At 36.0% G+C, this 15,057-nt stretch overlaps 1 protein-coding gene across 2 annotated transcripts in view; it reads right to left on the bottom strand.

Annotated features, from left to right (window-relative positions):
- The window catches only part of LRCH2 (leucine rich repeats and calponin homology domain containing 2), a 102,440-nt gene that overhangs the window by 62,088 nt on the left and 25,295 nt on the right, over positions 1-15,057 (bottom strand). For both annotated transcript variants that reach the window (XM_007450979.1, XM_007450980.1), the window contains exons 2-3: positions 6,545-6,689; positions 3,037-3,163 (exon numbers count right to left, since the gene is read on the bottom strand). In XM_007450979.1, the coding sequence (XP_007451041.1) occupies positions 3,037-3,163; positions 6,545-6,689 (272 nt within the window). The remainder of the gene's footprint in view (positions 1-3,036; positions 3,164-6,544; positions 6,690-15,057) is intronic.

The raw sequence follows: 15,057 nt of genomic DNA, 5'->3' as shown, positions 1-15,057 counted from the left end.
CAAGAAAAAAAAAAAAAAAAAAAGGAAGAAAAATCTGCAACAAGATCTCAGGCAGCAGTCATTCCAGACACACTGCAAATGAAATTCATGTTGTACTGCAACTGCCCCCAATTTCCAACTTTCTGGAACTGACATTAGCTTGGAGGGAGAGGAGTGGCACATGCATATATTGTTTTATCAAAAGTAAAAAAGGCAGGAGGGTAAATTCAAAAGAAGATAAAGAATATTAAATAATATCTAATCATCTAACCCACAGATGATTTAAAAAATGTATCCTACATACTTCTTTCAAACTATATCTAAGGCATCTTCATTCAACAACAAATATTTATCAAATACAAACTATTTGTTAGGCACTGTTGTAGGTGCTGGGGACACATCAATGAATAAAACAAACAAAAATTCCTGCCTTCGCAGCTCCTTATGGAACTTGCATTCTAACAAGGGGTGTAGATTATACAATATGCTAGAAGGTGATAAGTGCTATGGAAGAAAAAAACAGAGCAGGGTAAAGGAAAATGGCAGTACTAGTAATAGTGGGGAGGGATATTAGCAATTTAGATTGTTTCATAAAGAAGCTGATATTTGAGCAATATTATCAGAGGTAAGAGTATGAGCCATGCCAATACATAAGAAAGGAATATTCCAGACAGAAGGAACAATAAATGTAAAGGCTCTTAGGCAAAGCATGTGTGACATGTACTAAGAACAGCAAGGAATCCCATGTAGCTAGAGGGAAGTGGGCAAGGGGAAGGCTAGGATGGAGGGAGGGGTAAGACTTTGGCTTTTACTCAGAGACATGGGCAGGTACCAGAAACTTTTAAACAGAGGTATGACATGATCTCACTTCTTATGTTTTGACAGGATCACCTTAGCTGTTGTGTTGAAGATAGGCTATTGTCCAAATGATGGATAATAAAATTTTGGGAAAATGCCCATTAAAGCAAATACTATGCCTTCCTCCCGAAGGTGCCTAATACTGAAGATTTCCATACAAAAAAATCCATAAGAATTTGATAGGTGGCTGCCACTTCCCAGAAGAAATAAACCCAGGCACAGGATACTGACCCACTCACCAATGGGTACTCTACAAAATACTCTGCTGGGGATTGAAGGCCTGAGAGTATTTCCTAGATCTAATGACAGAACTTCACTATAGCTGGCTACCACACTCTTATGGAATAGTGTCCTGGGAAAACATTCCAATGACAGGTAATACCCACAAATTCATTGTGTGATTTAAAACTGTCAATTAGCCAGCCTAATGCAACCTACCCACCATTACTAATTTTGAGAGTTTAAAGCACAATAATTTTATAGTGCCTACTAAAATAATCGTTAATATTTTTTCACATTCTATTTAAATAAAAATACTACACTAAATCTAAAAATCCTAAATATTTTTGAAATTTCATTTATCCAAAAACTATCTCATGTAATACAATTTAGAACATAGGGCCAAAAACTGAATGAAAAAGAAATTACAGAGCCACAGAATCTTAAAGTAGAATATATATATAAAATCTTTAAAAACGTTAACAGTGTGCAGGGCAAAGAAAGTAATGGGTCCCTTGTAATATGAATTTGTTAGATCACAAGTTAGATCACATCTTCTGTTCATTTGTGAGTGTAACATTAAAAGAGACCTTAATAAAAGGGAGCATTATCAGTATAGACATAGCTAAAAATAAAAAGTAATAAAGAATAGAAATATAGAAAATATGAAAAGGAATAAAATAAAGATGTTTAAGCTACAGAAAAACAGGTCTTAGAGTTTGGTAAAATGGAGAGCAGACGTACAACAGATTACAAATATCCGAAGGGAAGAAAAGTTGTCATTATCTATATACTTCTTCACATGGTAGTCCCAGGACCAATGGATAAAAGTGATAGGGGCATGTATCTTAATTCAAAATAAGAAAGATAACAAAGTTCTGCAAAAGAGAATTAGGGCTGCCTCAGATACACACAGGCGAAGATTTGTCCACCATTGAAAATATACAACTAGATGTGTCAGGGATTCCTGTGTTAGGAAGTGGTTATATCTGATCACTTATAAGATCTCTTACAATATTAAAATTCTGTGGTTCTGCAACATAACAAGACTAAGTTCAAGGAAGTTTCTTTGCATTACAATTGCACATGTAGGTATTCTCTAATGAATTTAAAAAAAAGACATTCCTGAAATTTCTGTTCCTTACATTCTATTTGCACATTAATTTCCCATTATAAAACTGTATATAAATTCCTCAAGAAAACTTTTGGCCCTCCACACATTAAAAAGTCATATTTATGAACACTTTTTAAAAGAATCTATGTATTGGGAAAGCATTACTCAAGATAAAACAGAAAATAAAAATAAACAGCATGGTATATTGTATGAGGTAGAAGTAACAGAAAAATGTGAAAACAGCTCAGTGCTTTGAAGATTTGATTATGTTTCTCTCAGAGTTCAATGTCCTTTAATACCTACAATGGTACGTTCGAAGTAATTACTTTAAATTATTCCTATATTTCTACAATCAATTATATCAATTTCTATAATCAATTATATAAATGTCCTCTTTCCATTTATCTTGGTTCCATTTATCTTGGTGTCATAAAATCACACAAGGATATAGGAGAGGAAGGTCATTTTATTAATTCTACTGTTTGTAGGCACTGTATTCTCTCTCTGACGCCTTCATAGAAGCCCTGTAAAACCTTAAAAAAAAAAACCACCTTATCTCTTCCTGGTCTAAGACCTTTACTGTCCACAAGATGGATAGACAAATGCTTATTTGTTTGAAAGCATTTAAGACTTGTAATCAAGCCTTCTAACCTCACTAGGACTGAGGAACAACCAGGCTTTTATTGTAGCTGTGAGCTAAAATCAGACATAAGCAATGGTATCTCAAAATTTCACTAAAGTGAACTTAGGCATATACCAAGTTATTTTTTTAATTACAGTGAAATTCCATAAAGGAATTAATCTTCAGAAATATAAAGGTATTTATTATGCATATTATATACAATCGATGCAACTATTTTACTCACCAATTCCATTAAATCTTTTAACTTCCCGATTTCTTCTGGAATGGATACCAGTTTATTATTACTGAGGACCAAAACTTTAAGGGGAAGATCAAATAGGTATTTTGGCAATGTTGATAAAAGATTTCGACTGAAAAGAATAAGAAAGTCTCATTATGAGAAATATGTCTGAAACTTGACATGTTATGTTGAAAAAGAACAGATCACCTCAAAAGTAAATAAATTTTCACTAAATAGTTAACTATCATTTAATGAGTGCTTACTTTGTAACAGGCTAAAATCTTTACATGCACTATCTCACTTAATCCTCATAGTAACCCCACAAGACTATTATCTCCATTATACAAGTAAAAATAAAGGTTAAAATTGCTTAAGTGACCTACCCAGGCACAGCAGACTGCAAAGCCTGTGCTGTTACCTATGATATTGTCCTACACACCACCAGCCCTCAAAACCTAGAATTATTCTTCTGAGCTAGAAATTGCTAGAACCTTGCTCTCTGGCATAATTTCACTATATTCAATACCTCTACACCTCTAGGGAAAGGCTCCAAGGATAAATTTGCATGTGCTGTGTTCAAATTTATGAAAGAATGAATAGAATTATATCTTTAAAAACATGTAGTAACCCTAACCCATTCGCTTTTGTTATGGGTTTATGGTAGAACAGTCTACTAGCACCTTTATCTCAGCTCAAAGTTGATACAACATTTCTGTCTCTGTGCATACATTTAAATATAAGGACAACTAACATTTATTGAGTGCTTACTATGTGGCAGGCCATGTTCAGAGCACCTCACATGAATTAACTTGACTAACCCTCAAAACAACCTACTTTAGGAAGATAGACACTATCATGATGCCCATTTTACAGATGAAGAAAAAGTCTAAAAGAGATTAAGTAAACTGCTCAAAGTCACAGAGCTGGTAAGTGGGAGAGTCAGGATTCAAATCCAGGCAATTTGGCTCTGGGTCCCTTACCCTCAAACTAATTTTTGTCAAATTTACATGCCAATGCAGACTGACCCAAACAATCCCTGCTGTAGACTGTTTGTGTCCTCCCTATTCAAAACTATAATGTTGAAACCTAATCCCCAATGTGATAGTATTTAGAGGTGGGGCCTTAGGGAGGTGGATCAGTGGCCTTAAAAAGAGATCCCAGAGAGCTCCCTTGCTCTTTACGCCATGTGAGGACTCAGCTAGAAGCCAGCCATCTATATGAACCAGGAAGCAAGTCTTCTCCAGATACAAATCTGCTGGCACTTTGAACTTGAACTTCCCAGCCCCCAGAACTGTGAAAAATAAATTTCTGTTGTTTATAAGCCACCCAGTCTATGGTATTCTGTTACAGCACCACGAGAACGGACTAAGACAATCCTACTACCAAAATATATAAAGTGCATCATTTTATTTACATACTACCAAGCATTCATTAGCAATTTGCTATTATTTTTTCCTGCTTTTCAAAGTGATATTTATAGACTTGTACCTAGCATTTTGTGTAACATGCAGAGCAACAAAAGCCCAATGTTACCCCATTGGGGGGACTTCAAGACCTTTCACCTCATTTTATGCCCGCAGAGGATGTCCAGAAACACTAGACTAGCTTTAATCACATGGCACAGACTTTAATAAAAAAGGATAATGCCCCAAGACCAGCAATCCTAGCCGGACTGGTGGAATGTCAAATATGCCAGGTGCTTGTCATAACCCTTGCACTTTAAGGATCAAGTAGGATGCTTGGGAAAGTGGTCTGTCTAGAGCACACAGGGATCTTCCTGAGGATTCCACTGAAAAGGAGAGTAGAATCCAGGAAGAAAGAAAAGAGCTAAAAAATTATCTTACAAGTTTCTCAAGATCTTCTCACACCAAAATAAAAACTAAACAGGAAAAAGAATGGCACATACAAACTCATTCTAATCTCCCTCAGACCAAGAAAGTTTAAAAATTGGCTTCTTTTCTTCCCTTAAGAAGCAGGTTTATCGAGTTAGCAGTCAGCTTTCCATTTCTTTATACACAGCTAATAAGTCATCAATCTTCACTTTTTTGCCACACGTTTTAGAGATAGTCAAAGGAAGTCAGTCACTAGAACAAATGTTATTTTAATACAGTGTATTCAAAAATTTCTCCGACTGTAAACAAAAACCAGGAGTCAACTTTTAGAGATCAAAACAGGAAAGAATCGCAGAAAGTTTTAGCGGAACTATTCTAAGATATACCATACATGTTAATATAGAAATGCAATTCAATTTTGACAAATCACTTTTTCCATAAAAGAACAAAATAAAACAAAGACAAAAAACTTAAAAATACCTCACTTTCCTCAAACCTTTCCCAAGCAAGGCCAAGGAGATTATGTACCCAATTAGAGAAAGGAACAACCCAAATGACCAAGCTCTATGAAAGGAAATTCCTCTCACACATTTTAAGGTGTAGAATGGTTTCAGCTAAAGTATTATATTCAGTTATAGTATGTACTGACAGGTTACACCACTGGGGGAGACATAAATAATATAATACAGAGAGAAAGAAATGCTATTATTTATGTATATTAATTATATTTACTATTTCCCTATATGAGAATTTAGACAAGTAACTTTGTTAAGGAAGGGGGAAGAAACTATTCCTTATAACTAGAAACATAAAAGAAAAATAAAAAGATTCTAAAGTTAAGTCACAATATACCAGTTTCCATTCAATGTCACTCATTTGATAGTGCAATTTTTTCTTATACTTATTCAATGTTCACTCTATTATAAATATAGGGTAATAGCTAAGAATGAGAGTTCTATAGCCATACTGCTGCTTTGATTTGAATCTTGGCTCTACCACTTGCAATATATATAATTTTGGGCAAATAGTTAACCTCTCTCTGTGCTTCAGTTTCCTCATCTGCAGGGCAGGGATAATAACCACGTATCTCAAAATGCTGTTGTGAAGATGTGATGAGGTAATATGGGTAAAGTATTTGTAACACTGCTTGGCACACAGTAAGCACTTATTATTAACATCAATTACCCACTTCCTAACCTTCCAATACTCCCATGCCAATCTATCCAACCTTGAAGTAGCAACAAGAAGTCACGAGAGTGAAAAATATAAATCAAGAACTGTTTCTCTATAATGTTCCACTTTAACTGAGGATGTGTATAAATAAATCTGTGTTGTGGTGCTATGATTTCAGTAAAATATTTCTGATCTAAAGCCTTGCTACTCAAAGTGATCTAAGGACCAGCAGGCATGGGCATTACCAGGGAGCTGTTAGAAATGCTGGCCCCACTGCAGACCTATGGAATCAGAATCTGCATCTGATTCCTGTGCACAGTAAAGTTTGAGAAGCACTGCTGTCAAGAGCAAGACCAAAAGCCTATAATGTGGATATATAAAAAATACAAATAAGATACTCCTGAGATACAGGCTACATAGCCAAACCAAATACATTCCTTTTCAACTAAAAAGAAACAGAACTGTAATAAAAAACAAAATCTACCCCCCTAAAATTGTTTCCTTACCTAATATTAAGGTATGTTAACATCTGTAGGTTTTTAATGGCTTCAGGAATGGTTTTGATGCAATTATGATATAAATTTAACGTTTCAAGAGGTGCAAATAACCAGACATCAGAAGGAATTTCTGTAAAACGATTTCTTGAAAGATCTGAAAAATAAAAGTAATGTTTGAGTGTCAAACATACACCTGTATTTATGGAATTAACAGAACTATTTTCACACTTGCTGAATCACTTAGAATCCAAGCAACTATTTTAAATATTGACCACATGGAAGGTCTGTTCATTAACAAACCGTACTTTATATACTTCACTATCTTTAAACATTATCTTTTAAAGTATCAGTGAGGAATTCTCTCTGATATTTAAAAACACGAAAAAAACCTCCCCTGATCCCACATCAGCCTCCATCCACCTCTGCCTCCTTTATAGCCAAATTTACATAAATCTACAACATAACTGTCTAACTTACCATGGACTTCTCAACCCACTGTAATTTGCTTTCTATTCATTCTCATGCCCACCAAGGTCACCAACAGCCTCCATGATCAACCACCAGTCAACCATCTGGAAATATTTCTCTTCCCTTGGCTTGGAAGACTACGTTTCTGGATCATTTCCTATTATCTCCCTGGCTACTTCTTAGTCTCTTGCTAGATTCTTCTCTACCCATACTGTGAATATTAGTGTTCCTAAGGGCTGTGACATAAGGTACTCTTTCCTTAAGATATATACTCTATTAGGTGATTTTATCCAAAACTGGGGTTAGTATTCATATATTGACAAATTTCAAATTAAATATATGTTTGAACACCTATGTTCTAATCTTTAGGACTTCCTCTGGATATCTCTCAGGCACCTCAAACTCTCCAAGTGTAAAATCGGAACTGAAGATCTTCTTCCACATATCTCTTTCTCTCATCTTAGATAATGTCATCAACATCCTGCTCACGAGCTGCTCAAACCACAAACTTGTTCGCCCTTGATTCCTTCCTCTCCTAAATTATTCCAGGTACACACAAATATACTTCTATTCATTTAAGTTTTCATAAAAATAAAATCATGGAATTATTATAGCTATTATACCTCTATTGACAGTTTATTTGTTAAGTGAAATTTTGAAAAATATTTAGGATATCATGTGCCAGGTTGAAAAATAATACCCTAAAAGCGTTTCTCAACCAAAGTACTATTGACCTTTTGGGCTGTATAACTATTTGTTGTATGAGGCTATTCTGGGCATGGTAGGATATTTAGCAGCATCCCTGACAACTACCTACTAGATGCTAGTAACACCCTCTAGTCATGAAAGCCAAAAAATGTCCCCTGGAGTACAAACCCTCCTACCCCTATTGAGGACCACTGCCTGAACAACTATCAAATTAGCTATCTTACAGTAGGAATATACTTTGCTTACACAACTTCATTATACTTATTTGGTTAAAAACATATGACTATCATTCACCTCTGTCAAGAAGAACATTTATAGTGTATTTTAGCCCACTGTACCTCACTTAGCATCTGGTACGCCCTCATAAGAACAGCTTCCTACCAACACTCAACTTCCTCACTCTGAGGGATGAGACCTACATATTTAGCAGTATAATAAATTCCCTATTCAGAATATTAATATACATGTATTAATATGTTTTTATGTATGTTTGTATACACACACACTCACCTAATGCAAAATTTCATAACTGGCAAAAGAAAACTTTAGTTATGATTATATAATATAAAGATTAATCTGGATTCTTCTTCCTCCCACCATAAGATTCTGAATAACTAAATAAAAGGATAGACAGAGTTATTAGAAACCAAATTCTGAACTTTCATTTTCCTGGCTCACCTCCTCTGAGCACCCAAGCACTGTGCAGTTCTATTTAGGGGGAAAAATTAAGTCTTTTTTTTTTTTTTTAACATTTTTATTGGAGTATAATTGCTTTACAATGGTGTGTTAGTTCTTGCTTTATAACGAAGTGAATCAGTTATACATATACATATATCCCCATATCTCCTCCCTCTTGCGTCTCCCTCCCTCTCACCCTACCTATCCAACCTTTCTAGCTGGTCACAAAGCACAGAGCTAATCTCTTTTTTTTTTTTTTTTTTTTTTTTTAGTTTAGAATGTTTCTTTTACAGTTGACTTTTACCTCTTACTCTTGTAACTTCAGAATCCTGGGAGTTGGGCTTCCCTGGTGGTGCAGTGGTTAAGAATCCGCCTGCCAATGCAGGGGACACAGGTTCGAGCCCTGGTCCAGGAAGATACCACATGCTGCGGAGCAACTAAGCCCGTGTGCCACAACTATTGAGCCTGTGCTCTAGAGCCCACAAGCCACAACTACTGAGCCCACGCACCACAACTACTGAAGCCCATGTTCCACAATAAGAGAAGCCACTGCACTAAGCCCGCGCACTGCAACAAAGAGTAGCACCCACTCACTGCAATGAGAGAAAGCCCATGTGCAGCAATGAAGACCAAACACAGCCAAAAAAAAAAAAAAAACACTAAAAGAATCCTGGGAATTGGGAGTTGAAAATTACTGATTACAGTTCATTTAAAATACTAAAAACAAAATTATGCCCAGTTTGTTATTCTGTATATCTAGTAAGTACTCATAAATAATACACTGGTCCTAGAAACAGATGGTAGCTTGCATTGAGACTGCAAGAATAGGGATTTAAAAAAGTAGATAGAATTTGAAATATATTTGATATTAGTACTTCCAAGAATTGGGCAAGTGATTGTTTATGTGGAATAAATAAGAGATAGTAATCGAGGATGGCACCCAGAATTCTGGTCTAGGCAACTAAATGATGCTACTTAATAGATGAGTAAGAAGTGGAACAGGATTTTTGTTCTTGTTTTTGCTGGTAGGGTTTTGTTTTGATTTTTGAAACAGAGGTTAGAATCAAGGGTTCAATTTTATATTTGTACAAACTGAGATAACTGAAAGATATCCCACAGGGGACTGTGAAATGGACAGTTAATCAGATCATTCTGGATCTCAGACATGAGGTCTGGGATGGATATATTAAACTGAAAGTTGTGGGAATATGGTTAGTACTCTAAAATCATAGAAATGGAAGACATCACCTAAAATCAGAGTATTGAGTCAGAAAGAAAGTTCAAGACTGGGCCATCCAGAAGACCAAGATTTACAAGTTGAGCAGTAAAAACACAACAAGCAGAGAAGACTGAAAATAATAGTCAAGAGAAAACACAAAAATCACAATAAAGAGAGTGTTCAAAGAAGTAACCAGAGAAAAAGCCAAAATATCAGTATTAATAATTTAAATAATATCAAGATATTATTTTAATAATTTATATATTATTGTATGATGCTTCATGTTCTTACCCTCCAAAAGCAAGATTATTTAGTTAAATTACAACATAGCTACAATCCTGAAGCCTGTGGAACAAAAACCACATTCACAGAAAGATAGACAAGATGAAAAGGCAGAGGGCTATGTACCAGATGAAGGAACAAGATAAAACCCCAGAAAAACAACTAAATGAAGTGGAGATAGGCAACCTTCCAGAAAAAGAATTCAGAATAATGATAGTGAAGATGACCCAGGACCTCGGAAAAAGAATGAAGGCAAAGATCGAGAAGATGCAAGAAATGTTTAACAAAGACCTAGAAGAATGAAAGAACAAATGAACAGAGATGCAAAATACAATAACTGAAATGAAAACTACACTAGAAGGAATCAATAGCAGAATAACTGAGGCAGAAGAACGGATAAGTGACCTAGAAGACACAATGGTAGAATTCACTGCTGTGGAACAGAATAAAGAAAAAACAATGAAAAGAACTGAAGACAGCCTAAGAGAACTCTGGGACAACATTAAACGCAGCAACATTTGCACTACAGGGGTCCCAGAAGGAGAAGAGAGAGAGAAAGGACCCAAGAAAATACTTGAAGAGATTATACTAGACAACTTCCCTAACATGGGAAAGGAAATAGCCACCTAATTTCAGGAAGTGCAGAGAGACCCGTACAGGATAAACCCAAGGAGAAACACACCGAGACACATAGTAATCAAATTGGCAAAAATTAAAGACAAAGAAAAATTATTGAAAGCAGCAAGGGAAAAATGACAAATAACATACAAGGGAACTCCAATAAGGTTAACAGCTGATTTCTCAGCAGAAACTCTGCAAGCCAGAAGGGAGTGGCATGATATACTTAAAGTGATGAAAGGGAAGAACCTACAACCAAGATTACTCTACCTAGCAAGGATCTCATTCACATTCGATAGAGAAATCAAAAGCTTTCCAGATACGCAAAAGCTAAGAGAATTCAACACTACCAAACCAGCTCTACAACAAATGCTAAAGGAACTTCTCTAAGTGGGAAACACAAGAGAAGAAAGAGACCTACAAAAACAAACCCAAAACAATTAAGAAAATGGTAATAGGAACATACATATCGATAATTACCTTAAACGTGAATGGATTAAATGCTCCAACCAAAAGACACAGGCTTGCTGAATGGATACAAAAACAAGACCCATATATATGCTGTCTACAAGAGACGCACTTCAGACATAAGGACACATACAGAGTGAAAGTGAGGAGAACGTAAAAAGATATTCCATGCAAATGGAAATCAAAAGAAAGCTGGAGTAGCAATATTCATATCAGATAAAATAGACTTACAAATAAAGAATGTTACAAGAGACAAGGAAGGACACTATATAACAACCAAAGGATCAATCCAAGAAGACGATATAACAATTATAAATATATATGCACCCAACAAAGGAGCATCTCAGGGCTTCCCTGGTGGCGCAGTGGTTGAGAGTCCACCTGCCTATGCAGGGTACACGGGTTCATGCCCCAGTCCGGGAAGATCCCACATGCCGTGGAGCAGCTGGGCCCATGAGCCATGGGTGCTGAACCTGCGCGTCCAGAGCCTGCGCGTCCGGAGCCTATGCTCCACAACGGGAGAGGCCACAAGAGTGAGAGGTCCGTGTACCGCAAAAAAAAGGAGCATCTCAATACGTAAGGCAACTGCTAACAGCTATAAAAGAGGAAATCGACAGTAACACAACAACAGTGGGGGACTTTAACACCTCACTTACACCAAAGGACAGATCATCCAAACAGAAAATTAATGAGGAAACACAAGTTTTAAATGACACAATAGACCAGATAGATTTAATTAATATTTATAGGACATTCCATCCAAAAACAGAAGATTACACTTTCTTCTGAAGTGCACACAGAACATTCTCCAGGATAGATCACATCTTGGGTCACAAATCAAGCCTCAGTAAATTTAAGAAAATTGAAATCATATCAAGCATCTTTTCTGACCACAATGTTATGAGATTAGAAATCAATTACAGGGGAAAAAATGTAAAAAACACAAACACATGGAAGCTAAACAATACGTGACTAAATAACCAAGAGATCACTGAAGAAATCAAAAAGGAAATCAAAGAATGTCTAGAGACAAATGACAATGAAAACACGACAATCCAAAACCTATGGGATGCAGCAAAAGCAGTTCTAAGAGGGAAGTTTATAGCAATACAATCCTACCTCAAGAAACAAGAAAAGTCTCAAATAAACAATCTAACCTTACACCTAAAGGAACTAGAGAAAGAAAAACAAAAAAACCCAAAGTTAGTAGAAGGAAAGAAATCATAAAGATCAGAGCCGAAATAAATGAAATAGCAACAAAGAGAACAATAGCAAAGATCAATAAAACTAAAAGCTGGTCCATTGAGAAGATAAAAAAAATTGATAAACCATTAGCCAGACTCATCAATAAAAAGGAGAGGACGCAAATCAATAAAATTAGAGCTGAAAAAGGAGAAGTTACAACAGATAATGCAGAAATACAAAGCATCCTAAGAGACTACTACAAGCAACTCTATGCCAATAAAATGGACAACCTGGAAGAAATGGACAAATTCTTAGAAAGGTATAGCCTTCCAAGACTGAAGCAGGAAGAAATAGAAAATATGAATGGACCAATCACAAGTAATGAAATTGAAACTGTGATTAAAAGTCTTCCAACAAACAGAAGTCCAGGACCAGATGGCATCACAGCTGAACCCGTCCTTCTCAAACTCTTCCAAAAAAACTGCAGAGGAAGGAACACTCCCAAACTCATTTTACAAAGCCACCATCACCCTGATACCAAAACCAGACAAAGATACTACAAAAAAAGAAAATTACAGACCAATATTACTCATGAATATAGATGCAAAAATACCCAACAAAATACTAGCAAACAGAATCCAACAACACTTTAAAAGGATCATACACCATAATCAAATGGGATTTAACCCAGGGATGCAAGGATTCTTCAGAATATGCAAATCAATCAATGTGACACACCATATTAACAAATTAAAGAAAAAAAACCATATGATCATCTCAATAGATGCAGATAAAGCTTTTCACAAAATTCAACACCCATTTATGATAAAAACTCTTCAGAAAGTAGGCATAGAGGGAAGCTACCTCAATATAATAAAGGCCATATACGACAAACCCACAGCAAACATCATGCTCAATGGTGAAAAGCAGAAACCATTTCCTCTAAGATCAGGAACAAGGCAAGGATGTCCGCTCTCACCACTATTATTCAACATAGTTTTGGAAGTCCTAGCCAAGGCAATCAGAGAAGAAAATGAAATAAAAGGAATACAAATTGGAAAAGAAGTAAAACTGTCACTGTTTGCAGATGACATGATACTATACATAGGGAATCCTAACGATGTCCCCAGAACACTAATAGAGCTAATCAATGAATTTGGTAAAGTTGCAGGATACAAAATTAATGCACAGAAATCTCTTGCATTCCTATACACTAATGATGAAAAATCTGAAAGAGAAATTAAGGAAACACTCCCATTTACCACTGCAACAAAAAGAATAAAATACCTAGGAATAAACCTACCTAGGGAGACAAAAGACCTGTACTCAGAAAACTATAAAACACTGATGAAAGAAATTAAAGATGATACAAACAAATGGAGAGATATACCATGTTCTTGGATTGGAAGAATCAATACAGTGAAAATGACTCTACTACCCAAAGCAATCTACAGATTCAATGCAATCCCTATCAAATTACCAATAGCATTTTTTACAGAACTAGACCAAAAAATCTTAAAATCTGTATGGAGACACAAAAGACCCTGAATAGCCAAAGCAGTCTTGAGGGAAAAAAACGGAGCTGGAGGAATCAGACTCCCTGACTTCAGACTACACTACAAAGCTATAGTAATCAAGATAATATGGTACTGGCACAAAAACAGAAACATAGATCAATGGAACAGGATAGAAAGCCCAGAGATAAACCCACGCACCTATGGTCAACTAATCTATGACAAAGGAGGCAAGGATATACAAAGGAGAAAAGACAGTCTCTTCAATAAGTGGTGCTGGGAAAACTGGATAGCTACATGTAAGAGAATGAGATTAGAACATTCCCTAGCACCATACACAAAAATAAACTCAAAATGGATTAGAGACCTAAATGTAAGACCGGACACTATAAAACTCTTAGAGGAAAACATAGGAAGAACACTCTTTGACATAAATCACAGCAAGATCTTTTTTGATCCACCTCCTAGAGTAATGGAAATAAAAACAAAAATAAACAAATGGGACCTAATGAAACTTCAAAGCTTTTGCAGAGCAAAGGAAACTACAAACCAGACGAAAAGACAACCCTCTGAATGGGAGAAAATATTTGCAAATGAATCAACGGACAAAGGATTAATCTCCAAAATATATAAACAGCTCATGCAGCTCAGTATTAAAAAAACAAACAACCCAATCCAAAAATGGGCAGAAGACCTAAATAGACATTTCTCCAAAGAAGACATACAGATGGCCAAGAAGCACATGAAAAGCTGCTCAACTAATCATTAGAGAAATGCAAATCAAAACTACAATGAGATATCACCTCACACCAGTTAGAATGGGCATCATCAGAAAATCTACAAACAACAAATGCTGGAGAGGGTGTGGAGAAAAGGGAACCCTCTTGCACTGTTGGTGGGAATGTAAATTGATACAGCCACTATGGAGAACAGTATGGAGTTTCCTTAAAAAACTAAAAATAGAATTATCATATGACCCAGCAATCCCAATACTGGGCATATACCCAGGGAAAACCATAATTCAAAAAGACACATGCACCCCAATATTCACTGCAGCACTATTTACAAAAGCCAGGACATGGAAGCAATCCAAATGCCCATCGACAGACGAATGGATGAAGAAGATGTGGTACATATATACAATGGAATATTACTCAGCCATAAAAAGGAACGGTATTGGGTCATTTGTAGAGACGTGGATGAATCTGGAGACGGTCATACAGAGCGAAGTAAGTCAGAAAGAGAAAAACAAGTATCGTATATTAATGCATATCTGTGGAACCTAGAAAATGGTACAGATGAATCTGTTTGCAAGCCAGAAATAGAGACACAGACGTAGACAACAAACATATGGACATCAAGGGAGGAAAGTGGCGGGGGGT

Source organism: Lipotes vexillifer, unplaced genomic scaffold, assembly GCF_000442215.2.
Source record: "Lipotes vexillifer unplaced genomic scaffold, Lipotes_vexillifer_v1.1 scaffold1042, whole genome shotgun sequence".
NCBI lineage: Eukaryota > Metazoa > Chordata > Mammalia > Artiodactyla > Lipotidae > Lipotes > Lipotes vexillifer.
This window is presented reverse-complemented; position numbering and strand designations above follow the sequence as displayed.